The sequence below is a fragment of the Heptranchias perlo genome, chromosome 11 (assembly GCF_035084215.1).
Source record: "Heptranchias perlo isolate sHepPer1 chromosome 11, sHepPer1.hap1, whole genome shotgun sequence".
NCBI lineage: Eukaryota > Metazoa > Chordata > Chondrichthyes > Hexanchiformes > Hexanchidae > Heptranchias > Heptranchias perlo.
The window spans coordinates 5,810,435-5,835,011 of record NC_090335.1 but is presented as its reverse complement, the minus strand read 5'-3'; the positions used below and the strand labels follow the sequence as shown (position 1 = coordinate 5,835,011).

The 24,577-nt window shown below is 47.8% G+C and overlaps 1 protein-coding gene across 1 annotated transcript in view; it reads right to left on the bottom strand.

The window, feature by feature from the left end:
• The window catches only part of grtp1a (growth hormone regulated TBC protein 1a), a 57,223-nt gene that overhangs the window by 31,169 nt on the left and 1,477 nt on the right, over positions 1-24,577 (bottom strand). The window contains exons 3-4 of the mRNA XM_067992475.1: positions 20,715-20,873; positions 10,408-10,532 (exon numbers count right to left, since the gene is read on the bottom strand). Coding sequence (XP_067848576.1) covers positions 10,408-10,532; positions 20,715-20,873 — 284 coding nt within the window. The remainder of the gene's footprint in view (positions 1-10,407; positions 10,533-20,714; positions 20,874-24,577) is intronic.

Below are 24,577 nucleotides of genomic sequence, written 5' to 3'. Positions count from 1 at the left end.
AGGAGGAATAAGACGACCGTGAGAGGAGGAGGAGGAGGAGGAGGAGGAGGAGGAATAAGACGACCGTGAGAGGAGGAGGAGGAGGAGGAGGAGGAGGAATAAGACGACCGTGAGAGGAGGAGGAGGAGGAGGAGGAGGAGGAATAAGACGACCGTGAGAGGAGGAGGAGGAGGAGGAGGAGGAGGAATAAGACGACCGTGAGAGGAGGAGGAGGAGGAGGAGGAGGAGGAATAAGACGACCGTGAGAGGAGGAGGAGGAGGAGGAGGAGGAGGAATAAGACGACCGTGAGAGGAGGAGGAGGAGGAGGAGGAGGAATAAGACGACCGTGAGAGGAGGAGGAGGAGGAGGAGGAGGAGGAATAAGACGACCGTGAGAGGAGGAGGAGGAGGAGGAGGAGGAATAAGACGACCGTGAGAGAGGAGGAGGAGGAGGAGGAGGAGGAGGAATAAGACGACCGTGAGAGGAGGAGGAGGAGGAGGAGGAGGAATAAGACGACCGTGAGAGGAGGAGGAGGAGGAGGAGGAGGAATAAGACGACCGTGAGAGGAGGAGGAGGAGGAGGAGGAGGAATAAGACGACCGTGAGAGGAGGAGGAGGAGGAGGAGGAGGAGGAATAAGACGACCGTGAGAGGAGGAGGAGGAGGAGGAGGAGGAATAAGACGACCGTGAGAGGAGGAGGAGGAGGAGGAGGAGGAATAAGACGACCGTGAGAGGAGGAGGAGGAGGAGGAGGAGGAATAAGACGACCGTGAGAGGAGGAGGAGGAGGAGGAGGAGGAATAAGACGACCGTGAGAGGAGGAGGAGGAGGAGGAGGAGGAGGAATAAGACGACCGTGAGAGGAGGAGGAGGAGGAGGAGGAGGAATAAGACGACCGTGAGAGGAGGAGGAGGAGGAGGAGGAGGAATAAGACGACCGTGAGAGGAGGAGGAGGAGGAGGAGGAGGAATAAGACGACCGTGAGAGGAGGAGGAGGAGGAGGAGGAGGAATAAGACGACCGTGAGAGGAGGAGGAGGAGGAGGAGGAGGAATAAGACGACCGTGAGAGGAGGAGGAGGAGGAGGAGGAGGAATAAGACGACCGTGAGAGGAGGAGGAGGAGGAGGAGGAGGAGGAATAAGACGACCGTGAGAGGAGGAGGAGGAGGAGGAGGAGGAATAAGACGACCGTGAGAGGAGGAGGAGGAGGAGGAGGAGGAATAAGACGACCGTGAGAGGAGGAGGAGGAGGAGGAGGAGGAGGAATAAGACGACCGTGAGAGGAGGAGGAGGAGGAGGAGGAGGAGGAGGAATAAGACGACCGTGAGAGAGGAGGAGGAGGAGGAGGAGGAATAAGACGACCGTGAGAGGAGGAGGAGGAGGAGGAGGAGGAGGAGGAATAAGACGACCGTGAGAGGAGGAGGAGGAGGAGGAGGAGGAATAAGACGACCGTGAGAGAGGAGGAGGAGGAGGAGGAGGAATAAGACGACCGTGAGAGGAGGAGGAGGAGGAGGAGGAGGAATAAGACGACCGTGAGAGGAGGAGGAGAGGAGGAGGAGGAGGAATAAGACGACCGTGAGAGGAGGAGGAGGAGGAGGAGGAGGAATAAGACGACCGTGAGAGGAGGAGGAGGAGGAGGAGGAGGAATAAGACGACCGTGAGAGGAGGAGGAGGAGGAGGAGGAGGAATAAGACGACCGTGAGAGGAGGAGGAGGAGGAGGAGGAGGAATAAGACGACCGTGAGAGGAGGAGGAGGAGGAGGAGGAGGAATAAGACGACCGTGAGAGGAGGAGGAGGAGGAGGAGGAGGAATAAGACGACCGTGAGAGGAGGAGGAGGAGGAGGAGGAGGAATAAGACGACCGTGAGAGGAGGAGGAGGAGGAGGAGGAGGAATAAGACGACCGTGAGAGGAGGAGGAGGAGGAGGAGGAGGAATAAGACGACCGTGAGAGGAGGAGGAGGAGGAGGAGGAGGAGGAATAAGACGACCGTGAGGAGGAGGAGGAGGAGGAGGAGGAGGAGGAGGAATAAGACGACCGTGAGAGGAGGAGGAGGAGGAGGGAGGAGGAGGAGGAATAAGACGACCGTGAGAGGAGGAGGAGGAGGAGGAGGAGGAGGAGGAATAAGACGACCGTGAGAGGAGGAGGAGGAGGAGAGGAGGAGGAGGAATAAGACGACCGTGAGAGGAGGAGGAGGAGGAGGAGGAGGAGGAGGAGGAATAAGACGACCGTGAGGAGGAGGAGGAGGAGGAGGAGGAGGAGGAATAAGACGACCGTGAGAGGAGGAGGAGGAGGAGGAGGAGGAATAAGACGACCGTGAGAGGAGGAGGAGGAGGAGGAGGAGGAGGAATAAGACGACCGTGAGAGGAGGAGGAGGAGGAGGAGGAGGAATAAGACGACCGTGAGGGAGGAGGAGGAGGAGGAGGAGGAGGAATAAGACGACCGTGAGAGGAGGAGGAGGAGGAGGAGGAGGAGGAGGAATAAGACGACCGTGAGAGGAGGAGGAGGAGGACGGAGGAGGAGGAGGAGGAATAAGACGACCGTGAGAGGAGGAGGAGGAGGAGGAGGAGGAGGAGGAATAAGACGACCGTGAGGAGGAGGAGGAGGAGGAGGAGGAGGAGGAATAAGACGACCGTGAGAGGAGGAGGAGGAGGAGGAGGAGGAATAAGACGACCGTGAGAGGAGGAGGAGGAGGAGGAGGAGGAGGAGGAGAATAAGACGACCGTGAGAGGAGGAGGAGGAGGAGGAGGAGGAATAAGACGACCGTGAGGAGGAGGAGGAGGAGGAGGAGGAGGAATAAGACGACCGTGAGGAGGAGGAGGAGGAGGAGGAGGAGGAATAAGACGACCGTGAGAGGAGGAGAGGAGGAGGAGGAGGAATAAGACGACCGTGAGAGGAGGAGGAGGAGGAGGAGGAGGAGGAGGAATAAGACGACCGTGAGAGGAGGAGGAGGAGGAGGAGGAGGAGGAGGAATAAGACGACCGTGAGAGGAGGAGGAGGAGGAGGAGGAGGAGGAGGAATAAGACGACCGTGAGAGGAGGAGGAGGAGGAGGAGGAGGAGGAGGAATAAGACGACCGTGAGAGGAGGAGGAGGAGGAGGAGGAGGAATAAGACGACCGTGAGAGGAGGAGGAGGAGGAGGAGGAGGAATAAGACGACCGTGAGAGGAGGAGGAGGAGGAGGAGGAGGAATAAGACGACCGTGAGAGGAGGAGGAGGAGGAGGAGGAGGAATAAGACGACCGTGAGAGGAGGAGGAGGAGGAGGAGGAGGAGGAATAAGACGACCGTGAGGAGGAGGAGGAGGAGGAGGAGGAGGAATAAGACGACCGTGAGAGGAGGAGGAGGAGGAGGAGGAGGAGGAATAAGACGACCGTGAGAGGAGGAGGAGGAGGAGGAGGAGGAGGAATAAGACGACCGTGAGGAGGAGGAGGAGGAGGAGGAGGAGGAATAAGACGACCGTGAGAGGAGGAGGAGGAGGAGGAGGAGGAGGAATAAGACGACCGTGAGAGGAGGAGGAGGAGGAGGAGGAGGAGGAGGAATAAGACGACCGTGAGAGGAGGAGGAGGAGAGAGGAGGAGGAGGAATAAGACGACCGTGAGAGGAGGAGGAGGAGGAGGAGGAGGGAGGAATAAGACGACCGTGAGAGGAGGAGGAGGAGGAGGAGGAGGAATAAGACGACCGTGAGAGGAGGAGGAGGAGGAGGAGGAGGAGGAGGAATAAGACGACCGTGAGAGGAGGAGGAGGAGGAGGAGGAGGAGGAGGAATAAGACGACCGTGAGAGGAGGAGGAGGAGGAGGAGGAGGAGGAGGAATAAGACGACCGTGAGGGAGGAGGAGGAGGAGGAGGAGGAGGAGGAATAAGACGACCGTGAGAGGAGGAGGAGGAGGAGGAGGAGGAGGAGGAGGAATAAGACGACCGTGAGAGGAGGAGGAGGAGGAGGAGGAGGAGGAGGAATAAGACGACCGTGAGAGGAGGAGGAGGAGGAGGAGGAGGAGGAGGAATAAGACGACCGTGAGAGGAGGAGGAGGAGGAGGAGGAGGAGGAGGAATAAGACGACCGTGAGAGGAGGAGGAGGAGGAGGAGGAGGAGGAGGAATAAGACGACCGTGAGAGGAGGAGGAGGAGGAGGAGGAGGAGGAGGAATAAGACGACCGTGAGAGGAGGAGGAGGAGGAGGAGGAGGAGGAGGAATAAGACGACCGTGAGAGGAGGAGGAGGAGGAGGAGGAGGAGGAGGAATAAGACGACCGTGAGAGGAGGAGGAGGAGGAGGAGGAGGAGGAGGAATAAGACGACCGTGAGAGGAGGAGGAGGAGGAGGAGGAGGAGGAGGAATAAGACGACCGTGAGAGGAGGAGGAGGAGGAGGAGGAGGAGGAGGAATAAGACGACCGTGAGAGGAGGAGGAGGAGGAGGAGGAGGAGGAGGAGGAATAAGACGACCGTGAGAGGAGGAGGAGGAGGAGGAGGAGGAGGAGGAGGAATAAGACGACCGTGAGAGGAGGAGGAGGAGGAGGAGGAGGAGGAGGAATAAGACGACCGTGAGAGGAGGAGGAGGAGGAGGAGGAGGAGGAGGAATAAGACGACCGTGAGAGGAGGAGGAGGAGGAGGAGGAGGAGGAGGAATAAGACGACCGTGAGAGGAGGAGGAGGAGGAGGAGGAGGAGGAGGAATAAGACGACCGTGAGAGGAGGAGGAGGAGGAGGAGGAGGAGGAGGAATAAGACGACCGTGAGAGGAGGAGGAGGAGGAGGAGGAGGAGGAGGAATAAGACGACCGTGAGAGGAGGAGGAGGAGGAGGAGGAGGAGAGGAGGAATAAGACGACCGTGAGAGGAGGAGGAGGAGGAGGAGGAGGAGGAGGAGGAATAAGACGACCGTGAGAGGAGGAGGAGGAGGAGGAGGAGGAGGAGGAATAAGACGACCGTGAGAGGAGGAGGAGGAGGAGGAGGAATAAGACGACCGTGAGAGGAGGAGGAGGAGGAGGAGGAGGAGGAGGAATAAGACGACCGTGAGAGGAGGAGGAGGAGGAGGAGGAGGAGGAGGAATAAGACGACCGTGAGAGGAGGAGGAGGAGGAGGAGGAGGAGGAGGAATAAGACGACCGTGAGAGGAGGAGGAGGAGGAGGAGGAATAAGACGACCGTGAGAGGAGGAGGAGGAGGAGGAGGAGGAGGAGGAGGAATAAGACGACCGTGAGAGGAGGAGGAGGAGGAGGAGGAGGAGGAGGAATAAGACGACCGTGAGAGGAGGAGGAGGAGGAGGAGGAGGAGGAGGAATAAGACGACCGTGAGAGGAGGAGGAGGAGGAGGAGGAGGAATAAGACGACCGTGAGAGGAGGAGGAGGAGGAGGAGGAGGAGGAGGAATAAGACGACCGTGAGAGGAGGAGGAGGAGGAGGAGGAGGAGGAGGAATAAGACGACCGTGAGAGGAGGAGGAGGAGGAGGAGGAGGAGGAGGAATAAGACGACCGTGAGAGGAGGAGGAGGAGGAGAGGAGGAATAAGACGACCGTGAGAGGAGGAGGAGGAGGAGGAGGAGGAGGAGGAATAAGACGACCGTGAGAGGAGGAGGAGGAGGAGGAGGAGGAGGAGGAATAAGACGACCGTGAGAGGAGGAGGAGGAGGAGGAGGAGGAGGAGGAATAAGACGACCGTGAGAGGAGGAGGAGGAGGAGGAGGAGGAGGAATAGACGACGTGAGAGGAGGAGGAGGAGGAGGAATAAGACGACCGTGAGAGGAGGAGGAGGAGGAGGAGGAATAAGACGACCGTGAGAGGAGGAGGAGGAGGAGGAGGAGGAGGAGGAATAAGACGACCGTGAGAGGAGGAGGAGGAGGAGGAGGAGGAGGAGGAGGAATAAGACGACCGTGAGAGGAGGAGGAGGAGGAGGAGGAGGAGGAGGAATAAGACGACCGTGAGAGGAGGAGGAGGAGGAGGAGGAGGAGGAGGAATAAGACGACCGTGAGAGGAGGAGGAGGAGGAGGAGGAGGAGGAGGAGGAATAAGACGACCGTGAGAGGAGGAGGAGGAGGAGGAGGAGGAGGAGGAGGAATAAGACGACCGTGAGAGGAGGAGGAGGAGGAGGAGGAGGAATAAGACGACCGTGAGAGGAGAGGAGGAGGAGGAGGAGGAATAAGACGACCGTGAGAGGAGGAGGAGGAGGAGGAGGAGGAGGAGGAATAAGACGACCGTGAGAGGAGGAGGAGGAGGAGGAGGAGGAGGAGGAATAAGACGACCGTGAGAGGAGGAGGAGGAGGAGGAGGAGGAGGAGGAATAAGACGACCGTGAGAGGAGGAGGAGGAGGAGGAGGAGGAGGAGGAATAAGACGACCGTGAGAGGAGGAGGAGGAGGAGGAGGAGGAGGAGGAATAAGACGACCGTGAGAGGAGGAGGAGGAGGAGGAGGAGGAGGAGGAGGAATAAGACGACCGTGAGAGGAGGAGGAGGAGGAGGAGGAGGAGGAGGAATAAGACGACCGTGAGAGGAGGAGGAGGAGGAGGAGGAGGAGGAGGAATAAGACGACCGTGAGAGAGGAGGAGGAGGAGGAGGAGGAGGAGGAATAAGACGACCGTGAGAGGAGGAGGAGGAGGAGGAGGAGGAGGAGGAATAAGACGACCGTGAGAGGAGGAGGAGGAGGAGGAGGAGGAGGAGGAATAAGACGACCGTGAGAGGAGGAGGAGGAGGAGGAGGAGGAGGAGGAATAAGACGACCGTGAGAGGAGGAGGAGGAGGAGGAGGAGGAGGAATAGACGACCGTGAGAGGAGGAGGAGAGGAGGAGGAGGAGGAATAAGACGACCGTGAGAGGAGGAGGAGGAGGAGGAGGAGGAGGAGGAATAAGACGACCGTGAGAGAGGAGGAGGAGGAGGAGGAATAAGACGACCGTGAGAGGGAGGAGGAGGAGGAGGAATAAGACGACCGTGAGAGGAGGAGGAGGAGGAGGAGGAGGAAAATAAGACGACCGTGAGAGGAGGAGGAGGAGGAGGAGGAGGAATAAGACGACCGTGAGAGGAGGAGGAGGAGGAGGAGGAGGAGGAATAAGACGACCGTGAGAGGAGGAGGAGGAGGAGGAGGAGGAGGAATAAGACGACCGTGAGAGGAGGAGGAGGAGGAGGAGGAGGAGGAGGAATAAGACGACCGTGAGAGGAGGAGGAGGAGGAGGAGGAGGAATAAGACGACCGTGAGAGGAGGAGGAGGGGAGGAGGAGGAATAAGACGACCGTGAGAGGAGGAGGAGGAGGGAGGAATAAGACGACCGTGAGAGGAGGAGGAGGAGGAGGAATAAGACGACCGTGAGAGGAGGAGGAGGAGGAGGAGGAGGAGGAATAAGACGACCGTGAGAGGAGGAGGAGGAGGAGGAATAAGACGACCGTGAGAGGAGGAGGAGGAGGAGGAATAAGACGACCGTGAGAGGAGGAGGAGGAGGAGGAATAAGACGACCGTGAGAGGAGGAGGAGGAGGAGGAATAAGACGACCGTGAGAGGAGGAGGAGGAGGAGGAATAAGACGACCGTGAGAGGAGGAGGAGGAGGAGGAATAAGACGACCGTGAGAGGAGGAGGAGGAGGAGGAGGAGGAATAAGACGACGTGAGAGGAGGAGGAGGAGGAGGAATAAGACGACCGTGAGAGGAGGAGGAGGAGGAATAAGACGACCGTGAGAGGAGGAGGAGGAGGAGGAATAAGACGACCGTGAGAGGAGGAGGAGGAGGAGGAATAAGACGACCGTGAGAGGAGGAGGAGGAGGAGGAATAAGACGACCGTGAGAGGAGGAGGAGGAGGAGGAATAAGACGACCGTGAGAGAGGAGGAGGAGGAGGAATAAGACGACCGTGAGAGGAGGAGGAGGAGGAGGAATAAGACGACCGTGAGAGGAGGAGGAGGAGGAGGAATAAGACGACCGTGAGAGGAGGAGGAGGAGGAGGAATAAGACGACCGTGAGAGGAGGAGGAGGAGGAGGAATAAGACGACCGTGAGAGGAGGAGGAGGAGGAGGAATAAGACGACCGTGAGAGGAGGAGGAGGAGGAATAAGACGACCGTGAGAGGAGGAGGGGAGGAGGAATAAGACGACCGTGAGAGGAGGAGGAGGAGGAGGAATAAGACGACCGTGAGAGGAGGAGGAGGAGGAGGAGGAGGAATAAGACGACCGTGAGAGGAGGAGGAGGAGGAGGAATAAGACGACCGTGAGAGGAGGAGGAGGAGGAGGAGGAGGAATAAGACGACCGTGAGAGGAGGAGGAGGAGGAGGAGGAGGAATAAGACGACCGTGAGAGGAGGAGGAGGAGGAGGAGAGGAATAAGACGACCGTGAGGAGGAGGAGGAGGAGGAATAAGACGACCGTGAGAGGAGGAGGAGGAGGAGGAGGAGGAATAAGACGACCGTGAGAGGAGGAGGAGGAGGAGGAATAAGACGACCGTGAGAGGAGGAGGAGGAGGAGGAGGAGGAGGAATAAGACGACCGTGAGAGGAGGAGGAGGAGGAGGAGGAATAAGATGACCGTGAGAGGAGGGGGAGGAGGAGGAGGAATAAGATGATGGGGGACAGGAGCAGGTGGAATAAGAGGGGGTGGGGGAAAGACAGACACAAATGTGAAATAAAGAAAAACAGAAAAATAAATAAGCGAACACATACAAAGGCAATAAGACAGACAACAAGGTCAAGAGCACTCAACAGACACAGTGAGAGTGTGAGAGACAGATATTCAGGCAGGTGGTGAGAGAGAGAGAGAGAAAAAGAGAGACACACACACTCTCTCAAGTTTGTGCCTCCACTCGCTTCTTCAGGTATTGATCACTCTGTGTGAACTGCTTCTTGGTATCAGGATTGAGTTTGTGGAGAGCGCAAACAGGACATCCCCAGATCTGGGAAGGGTGTTCTGAAGAAGGGTCCATACCCCAAAAGTCTTGTCTGTTATCTCCACAGAGGCTGCCTGACCAGCTGAGTGTTTCCAGTTTGGTTTCAGATTTCCAGCAACTGCAGTATTTTCCTTTTTCTTCAATCCTGAACTAACCTATTCCCAGTTTGTACCCATGTCCCCTTGTCCCGTGGTTGTTGTTTAACTGGAAATAGTGCTGGGAATTAACCTTTTCCATTCCACTCAGAATCTTATATCCCTCTGTAAGGGCCCCCACGTTCAACCTTATCATCATTGAAAAGAGGTAAGTTTAACTTACCGACCCAAGCACAGCCCAGACCGACCCCAGCACAGCCCAGTACAGACCAACCCATGATTCACAATGTTTAGCACTCTCAATTCCTTGTCAAACCATTATAAATCAAAACCTGTTTTGACATGGCAAAAATGGAGATTCAATTAAAATATCTAAGACTAAACTATAAAATGAAGATGGCTGCATGAAATGGTAATAAGGGAGTATATTCACAGTGCCTGGACTCAGCTGAATCAACATTTCAGTGTCTGCAGCCAAAGAATCATAGAATCTTACAGCACAGATGGAGGTCATTCCGCCTGTCGCGCCTGTGCCGGCTCTTTGAAAGAGTTATCCAATTTAGTCCCACTCCTCAGCTTTTTCTCCATAACTCTGCAAATTAGTCCTCTTCAAGTACATGTCCATTTGCCTTTTGAAAGTTCCTATGGAATCTGCTTCTCCCACCCTTTCAGGTAGTGCGTTCCAGATCATAACAACTCTGAAAAAATTTCTCCTGATTTCCCCTTTAGTTCTTTTGCCAATTATTTTAAATCTATGACCTCTGGTTACCGACCCACTTGCCAGAGGACACAGTTTCTCCCTACTTGCTCTGTCAAAACCCCTCATAATTTTGAAAACCTCTATCAGGTTTCCCCGTAACCTTCTGCAGACAACCCCAGCTTCTTCAATCTCTCCACATAACTCAAGTCCCTCATCCTTGGTATCATCCTGATTAACCTCCTCTGCACCCTCTAAGGCCTTGACTTCCTTCCCAAAGTGTGGTGTCCAGAATTGGACACAATACTCCAGCTGAAGCCTAACCAGTGATTTGTAAAGGTTTAGCATGAGTTCCTTGTTTTTGTATTCAATGCCCCTATTTACGAAGCCAAGTATCTCATACACTTTCTTAACCGCCTTATCAATTTGCCCTGCCAAGAATTGCAATAGTTGCTCACAAACTCCCTCCCTTAACACACAATAAACTAAACAACAATCTAGTTCACACCTTTATCAAAAGATTAGATGATTGTAAGACAGACAAACTATCCAGGCAGCCATTTAACTTTAAGAATGCAAAGATTCTGTCTTAGGTGCTCATTATCATAGCTTTTTGACATGTATCCAAACAGAACACAATTCCTATGTGTCACAAGCATGTGTGTAAATTAAGTTTGTATTCAATCAGCACATCAAGAACATTTCTCCTACACTTTTAAAAACGCATATGTAATGATAGAACAGTATCAATAAGTATCCAAGTAGAACCTACACTACATACCAATCTGATCATACTACTTTTAAAATCAGACACTACGTACCTGGCAATAGCCGACTGTTTTGTTGTGGTTTCCATATGCCACCAAAATGTTGAAAAGTGCATGCTGTAAGCAGGGGTTAGCAGTTCTGCGAAACTGTACATTGTCAGGAAATGTTCTGTTAATGTCTGAAAATAAAAGCAAACAATTTTGCTTTTAAGTCTCAGCATGAAATGTTCTGATACATCATTAAACAGTATGGTTTCACCGATTCCACCACTCATTTTTCTCTTGCATGAATCTATTTGACATCCTTTCATGGCCTCATCCTGACCTTGAAATATAATAAAGGTAAGTAGAAAGGGTGTGGATTTAACATTTCAGTGTCTCAATACTTGCTCACAAACTCCGTGCCTAAGCTCACAGAAAATGAAACAACAATCCAGTTCACACCCAGATCAAAAGACTATGTGGTTTTAAGGCAAACTGCCTCAGAAGCCATTTAGCTAGTTATAATTGATGTCAAATAGTTTACTCATGAAATACATGATCATTGCACTCTGCATAATACATCATGATCAAGCTTCACAGAATAACATCGATGCCAGTCACCAGCCCTGCCAGTCAGCCAACCTGTGCCGACTTGATGCATTTAAGGGGAAGCTAGAAAAGCAAATGAGGGACAAAGGGATAGAAGGATATGTTGATAGGGTGAGATGAAGAGGGGACGGAGGGGGCTCATGTGGAGCATAAACACCGGCATAGATCAGTTGGGCTGAATGGCCTGTTCCTGTGCTGTAAATTCTATGTGCACACTGTGGGGGCGGCTGGGCACAGAGCTAGGCATGGGGTGGGGAGCAGAGTCAGGTTACCTCCAACCCTCCACCCAACTTTCAAAAGAGAATTACTCCCCATCACACACCCCCGAAAACAAACTGTAATCTTGGAAGGTGGGAACAGGAGGAATGAACGGGAACGTGTTTCAAACACTGCACTGGGGAAAAAGGTATCCATTGCATTGCATAGGTATGACCAGAGAGACAGACCCTAGGGGGAGCACTTCCATAGAGACATGGGACCACAATGGGTTGGGGACGATAACCTCAATACTGGGAGCCCCACAGGAGGAGGGAACCCCCACACTCAACAGGGGCAGCTCCCCTATCTCTGGGCAACACCCAAGGTGCTACTGTACTGGACAAAAGCAGCCTCCTAAACAAAACTGGAGCCAAATCCCTGGTCTGAATCACCAAAACAGAAGAACATACCGATTTTTCTCAAAGAGCAGCAAGTGAGGGATTTCTACAAGAGACCCACCTCAACCAGTCAGACAGCATTGGAATGGCCTCACTCAATAACAAGCATCTTCCTTTCACCTTGGAGATCACAATCTCAGGGGAGCTTGGCTGTTCCCTCCTGATACAGGGTTGGACAGCGGAACAACACATCACAATGCTCAACGTAGATGCCCAAATATCGATTCCCTGCTCCCTGCCTCAGTATTCCTCACTCACCCATCTTCAGTATTGTAATAATCACAGCCTGGTACATGTATGGCAAGCCAAACATCCCACAATGCAGGAATTCACTGTCCATTTAATCCTGCTCTAAAATCTACTTCTTATTGAATGAAGCAGTCACATCGACCTCAAGTCAAAAGTTGTCAAATTAGCTCCACCACCATCTCTGATCATAAGAAAGTTTACATATTTTTAATATTCATCCAGGACGGGTGACTGATCACTTGGAATTTGTACTAGAAGTGTGTCTGGGTAAGGTAGAACCCACATTCTGTGTGCCTAGAAATGGCAGTGAAGAAAATTAAACAATGCAGCCATTGATGTTGATCTCACCAGAAGCACTTCCTTACAACTATTTGCACTATCAGTCTATTCACTATGGTGGATTGGCACCGTGCCCTCTTTGTTGGCTGGAGACAAGTTTTGGAGTGGGAAGAACCCTAATACTTTCAAGTCTACTTGACTTGACAGCTCAGCAGCCTTCCTCAATTGTTCTGTTCCTCTGTTACCAATGTACTGTCATTAGTGAGCAGCCTAAACCCCCTCGCACTGACTGTGTTACAGACGCTGTCCGTGTTTGAGTTAATGAAGTGTTGCATCTTGTATTATTGTTATGTACCTTTTTATTCATCAGGGGATATGGGCATCGCTGGCGAGACCGGCATTTAATACCCATCCTGAGTTGCCCCAAGAAGGTGGTGGCTTCTTGAACCGCTGCAGTCTGTGTAGTGAAAGCGCTCCTAGCGGTTTGATACACTAGATCCCCCTCTCTGGTCACACAAAAAAAAACCAAACTGTTCAGAGTCCTGTCACCCTGTTTAATGCTCAGCATCAAGTCAAACCCCACATAGAGTCATAGAGTCATAGAGTTATACAGCACGGATAGAGGCCCTTCGGCCCATCGTGTCCGCGCCGGCCATCAGCCCTGTCTACTCTAATCCCATATTCCAGCATTTGGTCCGTAGCCTTGTATGCTATGGCATTTCAAGTGCTCATCCAAATGCTTCTTGAATGTTGAGGGTTCCTGCCTCCACAACCCTTTCAGGCAGTGAGTTCCAGACTCCAACCACCCTCTGGGTGAAAAAGTTCTCTCTCAAATCCCCTCTAAACCTCCCGCCTTTTACCTTGAATCTATGTCCCCTTGTTATAGAACCCTCAACGAAGGGAAAAAGCTCCTTAGTATCCATCCTATCTGTGCCCCTCATAATTTTGTACACCTCAATCATGTCCCCCCTCAGCCTCCTCTGCTCCAAGGAAAACAAACCCAATCTTCCCAGTCTCTCTTCATAGCTGAAGCGCTCCAGCCCTGGTAACATCCTGGTGAATCTCCTCTGCACCCTCTCCAAAGCGATCACATCCTTCCTGTAGTGTGGCGACCAGAACTGCACACAGTACTCCAGCTGTGGCCTAACCAGTGTTTTATACAGCTCCATCATAACCTCCTTGCTCTTATATTCTATGCCTCGGCTAATAAAGGCAAGTATCCCATATGCCTTCTTTACCACCTTATCTACCTGTTCCGCCGCCTTCAGGGATCTGTGAACTTGCACACCAAGATCCCTCTGACCCTCTGTCTTGCCTAGGGTCCTCCCATTCATTGTGTATTCCCTTGCCTTGTTAGTCCCTCCAAAGTGCATCACCTCGCACTTTTTCGGGTTAAATTCCATTTGCCACTGTTACTTCCCCTTGCGTGCCTTTGTCACCTCCCAACGCTGCCACTTCCCGTGCTGGCCTCTCATCCTCCTCTGTCCATAAACTCCAACCTGTCCCAAGCTCTGACACAAGCATCCTATGCTGCGCTTAGTCCTGCTCACCCAGAACCCCTGTCCTCAATGAGCTAATGGCTGCTTGTCCCCTTTATATTTTAAATCCTCGTCATTGTCTATAAATCTGTGGCCTGTTCTGGACCCACTAGATCTCTGCAACCTCCTCCTGCCTGATATGTTGTCCCAAGTGGGCCATTCTTTGGACTCTGGCTTGAATTTGAACACGGACAGCGTCTGTAACACAAAGTCAGTGCGAGGGGGTATAGGCCACTCACTACTGACGGTACAGTGGTAACAGAGGAACAGGAGAATTGGCAAAGGCTGCTGGCACCTCGCTCCTGCCCCACCATTGGTAGCAGAGCCTTCAAATGCCTTGGTCTACTTTCTAGAATTCTCTAAACCTCTCTGCCTCACGCTTCACCTTTAAAAACCTTCTCAAAGCCCAACTTTAACCAAGTGTTCAGTCACCCTTCCTCCTTCAGTGCCCGTTTTCCTTAGGCTCATTTGTGAAGCATTTTGGGGCATGCCTTAAAGTTGAAAACATTAAATGGCACCGATATAGAAAAGCCATGCCCGTGAACAGAGGCAGTCTCCAGTGCGCTAACATCTGCAGTTCACTCAACAGCAATTGATGGGCAAACCCTATAACTAACGAGTGGGGACAACCACTGGACTTATGGGATGACAACCGAGCACCAAATATTGGGGATCGTTCTGCAATATCAGAGGGTTAAACTAATCACAGATGTAGGGGCCAATCTGTAATATCAGAGGGTTAAATTAGCCACATATATAGACATCAATTTGTGGTATCAGAGGGTTAATGATCATTTGCAAATAACTAGCCTTTTACTAACAATTTTCAACCTGTAGATAAGACTTTAAACTAGTAAGACGGGGTGGTGGGGGAGATCTGGTAGAAACAACAGTAGCCTAAAGATAAGAGAGAAGAGTAACGGTTAGACCAAGCAAAAGGAATAAGGGTAACATAAACGGTCAGGGAACAGATAAAATTATAGAACACAAATATAAAATGTTTGTTAAAAATAAAAGAGAGGAACGCTAATTAAAAACAAATTACATTGTTTGTACAGCAATGTGCACACCATCCAAAACAAAAGGGGGGAACTGGAGGCAATAATTCATAGAGAGGAGCCAGATGTAGTAGGGATAATTGAAACATGGCTGCAGAAAGAACAGGATTGGCAGTTAAATATTGCAGGATATTGCGTATTTAGCAATGGAATGAAGAAGTGGGTGGGGTAGCTGTACTAATTAGAGATAATATAATGGCAGTAGAAAATTGAATTGAGATAAAGGATAAGAAGGGATCGATCACGCAAATGGGGGTATACTACAGACCACCTAATGGTGGAAAGGAAATGGAGGGAGAAATATGCAGGCAAATATATGAAATGAGTAAAAGACATCAAATAATAATCATGGGAGATTTCAACTACCCTCAATTAAACTGGCAAGAAGAGAAGGGGAAGGGGAAAAGGGAATGGAGTTTTTACAGTGTGTACAGGATTCCTTTCTTACCCAATATGAGAAGCATGAGATAAGAATCACTGCCGGATCTAGTAATGGAAAATGAACCAGAGCAGATAAGAGAAGTAAGCGTATGGGAGCATCTAGGTAATAGCGATCACAACATAATAAGGTTTAAGATAATGAATGAGAGAGATAAAGACCACAGTAATAGATTGAAAAATAGCTAATTATGAGGGGATGAGAATGGAACAAGGGAAGATAGAGAGATAGAACAGCCGTGGGAAATATTTAGAAAGGTGATCAAGAGCGTTCAGGAGAAATATATTCAGCTAAAAAACAAGTACAAACTAGCCAATAATGAGAAACCATAGATGAATAAAGAGTTAAGGGTCAATTTGAATCGAACGCAAAAGGCATACACTAAGTACATAGACAATAAAGGTTGAGGATGACAAAAGGGAATATGAAGAGGTTAGGAATGAAGTTAATAAAACAATTTGGAAGGCAAAGAGGAATTGCAAAATGAAATTATCAAAGAATATAAAAAGAAATAGTAAAGCATTCTATTGACACATAAATAACAGGAAAATTAAGACACAGATAGGGCCACTAAGGGATGTACAAGATAAACTCGCAGGTGAAATGGCAGAAATAATGAATAGTTAATTTGCCTCAGTTTTTACCAGGGAGACTAACAAGACGAACATGACTTAAGTAGAAAAGATTAAAAAGGATATTTAAGATAGAAAGGAGGGAGATAATTGATAAACCAGCAAAACTTGAGAGTATATAACCCCGGGTCTGGATGGATTGCATCCGTGCATACTCAAAGAAACTAGGGAAGAGATAGCAGAGGCTATGAAAGGGAATAGTGCTAGAGGACTGGCGGACAGCTAATGTTATTCCTATGTTTAAAAAAGGGAGATAGAACAAGTCCAGTGAACTAATCCAGTGAACTATAGACCAGTTAGCTTAATGTTGGTGGAAGGAAAGATATTGGAATCGTTACCCAAAGATGTAATAGAAAATCATCTAGAAACCAAAAATATAATAAAGAATAGTCAGCACGGAACTCAAAAGGGAAGGTCATGCTTGACAAATCTTATTGAATTCTTTGAAGAAGAGAAAGAGTAGAAAAGGGTAATGCAGCGAATGTGATCTAGGTGGACTTTCAAAAAGCCTTCAATAAAAGGTACCGTGTAGTAGACTCATGACTAAGGTCAGAGCATGTGGAGTCAGGGGCAAGTATGACAGGACTAGATAGAGTGGATAGGGAGGATCTATTTCCCTTAGCAGAGGGGTCTGTGACCAGGGACATAGATTTAAAGTAATTGGTAGAAGGATTAGACAGGAGCTGAGGAGAATTTTTTTCACCCAGAGGGTGGTGCGGGTCTGGAACTCACTGCCTGAAAGGGTGGTAGAGGCAGAAACCCTCAACTCATTTAAAAAGTACTTGGCTGTGCACTTGAAGTGCCGTAACCTACAGGGCTACGGACCAAGTGCTGGAAAGAGGGATTAAGCTGGATAGCTCTTTATCAGCCGGCACGGACATGATGGGCCGAATGGCCTCCTTCTGTGTCATAACTCTCTATGATTCTAAGAAAACAGAAAACCGACAGTAGAGGTTAAAGGTAGTTACTCAGACTGGCGGAAGTTGGGAAATGGTGTTCTACAGGGATCTGTGCTGTTCTCTATTTATATAAACGATTTGGACTCCGGAATCAGAAGTACAATATCAAAAACTTGCAGATGATACCAAATTGGGCAGTATAGTTAATACTGAGGAAGACTGTGACAAAATATGTTAACAAATTTGCAGAATGGGCGTGTAAATGGTAAATGAATTTCAATATAGATAAGTGTGATGTGTTGCATTTTGGAGGAATAAGGAGGCCACCTATTCTTTGGATAATAAGAGTCTAAATGGGGTAGAGGAGCAAAGGGATCTCGGGGTATTGATACACAAATCACTAAAAGTAGCGACGCAGATTAATAAGTCTATAAAAAGTGCAAACAAAGCACTGGAGTTTATTTCCAGAGGAAAAGAATTCAAAAGCAGAGAAATTATGTTAAACTTATATAGAACCTCGGTGAAACCACACTTGGAGTACTGTGCGCAGTTCTGGTTTCCATAATACAAAAAGGATATAGAAGCACTGGAGAAAGTACAAAAAAGATTTACAAGGATGATACCAGAACTGAGAGGGTATAATTATCTGGAAAGACTGAACAGGCTGGGGTTCTTCTCTCTAGAACAGAGAAGACTGAGAGGTGACCTGATAGAGGTCTTTAAAATTATGAAGGGTAGACACAAAGAAGATGCTTCCACTTGTGTGAGAGTGCAAAACTAGGGGCCATAAATATAAGATAGTCACTAATAAATCCAATGAGGAATTCAGGAGAAACATCTTTATGCAGAGAGTAGTGAGAATATGGAACTACATGGAATGGTTGAGGCGAATAGTAAAGATGCATTTAAGGGGAAGCTAGATAAGTACATGAGGGAGAAAGGAATAGAAGGATATGCTGATAGGAAGTAAATAGTGTAGGAGGAGGCTCGTGTAAATTCTATGTAATCATTTCTATTCTTGAATAAACAGATCTTTAATGATTTCCTTACTTTACTTTAAAACGAACTGCGATATTCAATGTGTGATATTCACAAAGCAAAGCCAGTACCCCGCTATTCTGACTCCTCATTTGAGTTGCTACTGGCCGGTGTGAGTAGAAGGAGGGAAGTCCTATACCTGGGGGACAGGAGGAAGCGCCCTGCCTCTGCCACCAGGAAGGCCTGGCTTGAGGTAGCAGAGGAGGTGAGCAGCAGGAGCACTATGCCAAGGTCGTGGGTGCAGTGCAGGAAGCACTTTCATGACCTAACCGGGTCAGGAAAAGTGAGTACAGTTACTGATTCACATCACTCTCCACCACTCTGTCTTGCCAAGCCTATTCCTCACACCCACTTAAGTTTCATTATCAACTTACCATCAATTTCTATGCATTTCCTCACCTCCCCATTTGTGAGCCCACCACTCCCATTCATCCCAATCCTGATGCAGTGTCGTGAATCTGTCTGATAGTCACCCCCTGATGCATCACTTTCATGGGCAGCCTCATCCAAAGCAATGCATCCATTACCCTGTCACCCTTACTCACACGTCTGTTCTTTCTCCCCTTGCGAAAGAGACGCCAAAATGCACAGGAGAGGGGCCTCCACAAATAGCGGCCCTGATAGAAGCAGAGGAGGGAGCTATTTAATGCCTGGCACTTTCTTACTCTTCATTACAGCAATGAATAGTGGCAAGGAAAGTTGAACCCAACTATTATTTTCTAGAATCTCCACTGCTGGCTGCAATGTAGTAAAGTTAACCAACAGGCAGCGTTTAGTATATGAACATGGGTGCTGCTTGGGACATTTGGGGTAGCAACTGTTGCAGGTTACTGCTTGCAAGTGGGCATGTGACTCCACTCATAAACCAAGACTGTTTCCGACTGTTCTGGTAAGTCATTATTTATTTTAAAAGTCCTTCTGGGCAATATAGTTACCAAACGGAAAACTAGGACAAAGCAGAGACTCCCAAATTTGTTTACTTACTTCAGTGTATGTCAATCAGACACTTGGGGCAATGAGCTCAAGATTATCACCGTGGCTATCTTGAGGTCCAGTGCTCAGCTCTCCTTGGCAAGTGAAAAGGAAATAGTACAAACAGACTGGGGAAACAAAAGAAGGTGGGGGGGGGGGGGGGAAGAGAGAGCTAGTGAGATCTACATAAAATATCAGACACAGAGAGAGACAGACAAAAATTGTGCAAGAGGCATACAGAAGAGGAGACAGAGACAAGGAGAGGCTTGCACAAAAAAGGGAAGTCCATTAGCTTACGGACACAGATTGTTAGATTATGAATCTTACTATATAACAAATATTGTATGAATATTACAATAATTATTCCTTTGTAGAATCTCTTATACTAAATGAGTTCAAACTATTCATCATATATGAGTTGTATTATTGGGGAATCTACATATTAAAAATACAGCCTGTCCTCAGGGGGACTAAGGTGTTTGGAGTGTTTCATTGAAGGTCTCAAACTAAACAATAAATAAGGGTAAGAGCTAATACAATACAAGCGATATATATATAAATAAGCGATATTATATATATATATATAAATAAATAATAGACACACACACACACGTCGTCTCCAGTTATGTTGCATGCGATAAAGCAGGAGAACTTGGTGCAGTGTATATGGATTTTAGAAAGCATTCGATAAGGTGTCTCACAAGAAGCTTCTTAGAAAAATTCAAGCGTATGGTATAACAGGAAATGTTGCAGCATCACTGAGACAATATTGTATCTTTTAAGGGAAATTTGGATAAATATTTGAATAAAGATATAGGGGTATGGGAAGAGAGCTAGCACGATGGGCGCACTCCTGCATGCTGTAAACTCTATGGTCTATGGTAACTGTTTATGTTGCTGTTTCTCTCCATCTCTTTTTTTCTTCTTCTGCTTTTCCTCCATAACTCTGCTTCGCTCTCTTTTCTTTTCATTTTCTCAAACTGTTTTTCTTCTTCCCATTCAGGTGCAGGCATTAGTGGGTGGCCTGGCAATAAGTGGAGCCACCAATGCCTGCAGGCTGCATTTGGGCTGGGGGTTACAGGAAAAATGTGGTCCTAAGCAGTTCTCTTCCCATCCCTCACAAACACTCACACTTCCTCCACCTCCTTGCCCCACCTCTACCCCTACTTTTTCCCCTTTAAACTACCTGCTCAACCCCTGTATCCTCCCCTACTCCTTTCTTCCCTGTATTCATCTCACACTTGATCCTCCATCCACATACCTCTCCCAAGGGTGGGTGGTGAGAGACTCCCTCAACATCAACCTATTCCCCCCACTAGCCCATTCTATCTGCCCTTCCTATTCATTTCCATCTTTCAAAATTCAACTCACTTTTTAAAAAAAAAAATCTGAATTAGAATGAGGAATAGGGTCTTCCCCTGCTACAGCAAGTCACAACCTCCAACCTGAAAGAAAAACATAGACACAAGAGTTGAGGAACGAGAAAAGAGGGGGACAAAAAAGAGACAGAGAGAAACAGCAACACAAAGACGGCACAGAAAGGTAAGGGAAGCCATCGTCTCTAACTTTGCATGTGTATCACCGCAAGAGGTCGACTAATAATTTATGTTTATCTACATTAAAAATATACATCCGCACACTTCCTGCCTGTACCACTTGACTTCCTATTGTCACAGTTCTGTCACACTTTTGTGTCAACTTTTACCATTATAAATTGCTGTGTCCACATTTATAATGGAAAACTCCATGTAAACCTATCACACTGATTGATAGCCAGGCTGTACAGATACCCACAAATCTCTAAATAGCCTCTCTGAAATATTTTCATCTGCCATTTTTCCCTCAGTAACTAAAATTTCTAACATCCAAAATAAGGGTTTAAACCAAAATTAAATACATTATGTGCTTCACAGTACAACATCCCTGTTGTCATAAAGTGCCAACTTACCATCAGCAATGACATAGGACATCTCTGAGTTATTATTGCATAAATGATGTTATATTAGGTACCTGTTCTTACAGCTTCAACCAGCTTTGGATCTTCCTCCATTTCCAGCAGTTTCTTATAGTAACCTGGATTTTTTTCCATCTGTGCCTGGGCTCCACTAACAGTCATCCAGATAAGACTACGATACTCGTTTGGAATGCCTTTTCTGATATATCGTTTCACTTTAATGGGAATAAAAGCAAGTAGTTAAAATTTGAAACACAAAAGAATATCTCACAGATCAGCCAGCTTCAATGGTGGTCGAGAGAAATCTTTTTTATTCTGATTATGGGGGTGTATTATTTCTTTATCTTCAATTCTTGAATTTGTCAAGATATTGCTCATTTACTTTGCTGTCTATTTTAGTTGGTTTCTTTTTAAAAGATGTTTGTATCCAGGCTGAGTGTTGCTGACATCAGGGGAACTGCTCCTGGGCATTACAGAGCACAGAAAGGTGCAAACTACCAAGGACACATTATTTACCCAGAGTGCTTCAGTCCACTTGTCCTCAGTTCCTTTATGCTTCTGGGCTCAACAGAACTGCCCAGCCAGACTCCCCCAATGTGACCAGCAGCACTCACACAGAAAACATTTCTTTTACACAAGAATTTCAAATATGTCCCAAAATATTTCTGTATGGGTAGCAGATTATCTCTTCTCACTACATCGATAGGTTTAAAGTTATCTGTTGGGTTTACACTTTAAAAAATTAAGCCAGACAAAACATCTAAAAGCACATATATTAAAGTCACCATGCCCCACCCACTAGAAAATTCTCCTTCAGAATCTTCACCTGCCCCACCTTCAAAAGCCCCCTTAAAAGCCTTTATTTCCCCCCCTCTCCTGACAATCTTCCCTTTCCTCCTCCAGTCTAGACCCCTCACTATCCACTGCTCTGTATGTGAGGAGATTGGGGTATAGTTACTCAACAGAGAACTGTGTTGGCATCTGTTGATTAGAGTATACAAACTACTTTGCACATGACAAACATCTTCATTCTCTTACATCTTTAACTCTGAATGAAAGAGCCTTTCAGTTACAAAACAAGCACTTATTCACTTCCTGAAATACTCTATTAAAAAACATGCTTTACAATTGACAGTACAGGCTAAATTAGGAGATTGATGCCTGATTAAAAAGATCCAATTACATAATCTTCACTCTATATTGATGGAATTTAGAAGATTTGTACTATCCAACAAAATAGCAGCATCTTTGGATTAAAAATACTCACAAAGTAGGAACGGATTGAACCAATAGTCAGAATGCAAAACTGACCCAGCCTCAACATCTAGAGGCACCGGAGAAGGTGCAAAAAAAGATTTAAAAGGATGACACCAGAAAGGAGAAGTTATACTTACTGGGAAAGGATGAACAGGCTGGGGGTCTTTTCTTTAGAAAAGAGAAGGCTGATGGGTCACCTGATAGAGGTCTTTAAAATTATGGAAGGGTTTGATAGGGTAGACATAGAGAAGATGTTTCCACTTGTGGCAGAGTCCAAAACTAGGAGCCATAAATATAGGATAAATCCAATAGGGAATTTAGGAGAAACTTCTTTACTTAGATAGTGGTTAGAATGTAGAACTCGCTACCACATGGAATAGTTGAGGCAAACAGCATAGATGCATTTAAGGGGAAGCTAGATATGTACATGTGGGAGAAAGGAATAGAAGGGTATGTTGATAGGGTGAGATGAAGTAAATACAGTGGGTAGAAGCTGGTTTGGAGCATAAACACCAGCATAGATCAGTTGGGCAGAATGGCCTGTTTCTATGCTGATACTCAGACTGGTGAAAGGTGGGAAGTGGTGTTCCACAAATATTGGTGCTGGGACCACTGTTCTCCATTTACATAAATTATTTGGGATTGGGAATCAGAAGTACAATATCAAAATTTGGGGATAACACCAAATTGGGGGGCATAGTTAATTCTAAGGAAGAATGTGACAAAATACAAGACATTAACAAACTTGCAGAATGGTTGAGAGAATGGCGAATGAATTTCAATATAGGTAAGTGCGATGTGGTGCTTTTTGGTAGGAGGAATAAGGAGGCCACCTACTCCTTGGATAACAAGAGTCTAAATGGGGTATAGGAGCAAAGGGATCTAGGGGTACAGATTCACAAATCGTTAAAAGTAGCAACGCAGGTTAACAAAGTCATCAAGAGTGCAAACATAGCATGGGGGTGCATTTCTAGAGGAACAGAATTCAAATGCAGAGAAGTTATGTTAAACTTATATAGAACCTTAATTAGTCTACACTGAGTATTGTGCACAGTCTGGTCTCCATATTACAAAAGAGATATAAAAGCATTGGGGAAAGTGCAGAAAGGATTTACAAAGATAATACCAGAACTGAGAGGGTACAGCTATCAGGATAGACTGAACAGGCTGGGGCTCTTTTCACTGAGGTGACCTGATAGAGGTCTTTAAAATTATGATGGGGTTCGACAGGGTAGACATAGAGAATATATTTCCACTTGTGGGGGAGACATAGAGAATGTGCAACATAGAGTAAATGTATAACATATAGAGAGTGTTGAACATATAGGGTGTACAACATATCCTCTCCATCTCCAAGACCACCTACTTCCACCTCCGTAACATCGCCCATCTCTGCCCCTGCCTCAGTTCATCTGCTGCTCAAATCCTCATCCATGCCTTTGTAACCTCTAGACTTGACTATTCCAATTCTTTCCTGGCTGGCCTTCCACCTTGCACCCTCCATAAACTTGAGCTCATCCAAAACTCCGCTGTCTGTATCCTAATTTGCAGCAACTCCCGTTCATCCCTGCAGTGGCTCCCAGTCCGGCAACGCTTCGATTTTAAAATTCTCATCCTGGTTTTCAAATCCTTCCATGGCCTCACCCCTCCCTATCTCTGTAACCTCCAGCTCTACAACCCTCCGAGATCTCTGCACTTCTCCAATTCTGGCCTCTTGCACATCACTGATTTTCTTCACTCCACCGTTGGCAGCCGTGCCTTCAGCTGCCTAGACCCTAAGCTCTAGAATTCCCTCCCTAAACCTCTCCGTCTCTCTCTTCCTTTAAGACATACCTCTTTAATACCTCCTGATGTGGCTTGATGTCAAAATTTTTTAATACCACTCCTGTGAAGTGCCTTGGGACATTTACAACGTTAAAGGCACTATATAAATGCAAGTTGTTATTGTTAGAGTGAATGTACAAAAATGGAATGAATGTGCAGCACCCGAATGTACAGTATATAGAGTAAATGTACAACATAGAGAATGAATGCACTAGTGAAACATAAGAGTTAGTACCTTAGAATATGGAATTAGCACAGGAACTTGTACCAATAAGGTAAAGAATCAATACAGGAGACTAGGGACCCACACAGCCCAAAGAATGTGCTGTGTGATAAGGTGTCTGGTATTCATAGTCGTCATCCTCATTAGCTAAGCTGCTGATAAGATTTATGTCTATTAGTTATACATTATATAAACTTGTGGTTAACTCTTCCGTTTTGGTATAATCCCGTAATGGGTATACGTCATACTAGTGACATGCACCTGAAGGGTTTAAAACAAGAGATTTTGAACAGCTCCAGTGAGTATAGGCCCCGGAGCCGGTATAGAAAAGTAAAATATAGACCATGATAGAGCGGAGTTTGCTTCAGTTAGCAGGTATTCATGTCTCTAGGTTGTTATCAGCTGTTCTTTTGGTGAATACATGGTCTGGGACAATCAGAAACAGACAGGGGCCATGATTTGTGCAGTTCAGAGGCTCCAAGTGCTTAGCCTATCTGGGATTGCCCAAACCCAGACTGGACTAATGTGGCCCCATGGTCGTGTTCGCCATGTAAGAAATGACCAACCATCTCCAAGGATCAGTGTTATATTGAGGTAGCGCGGGAGAATTGCCTT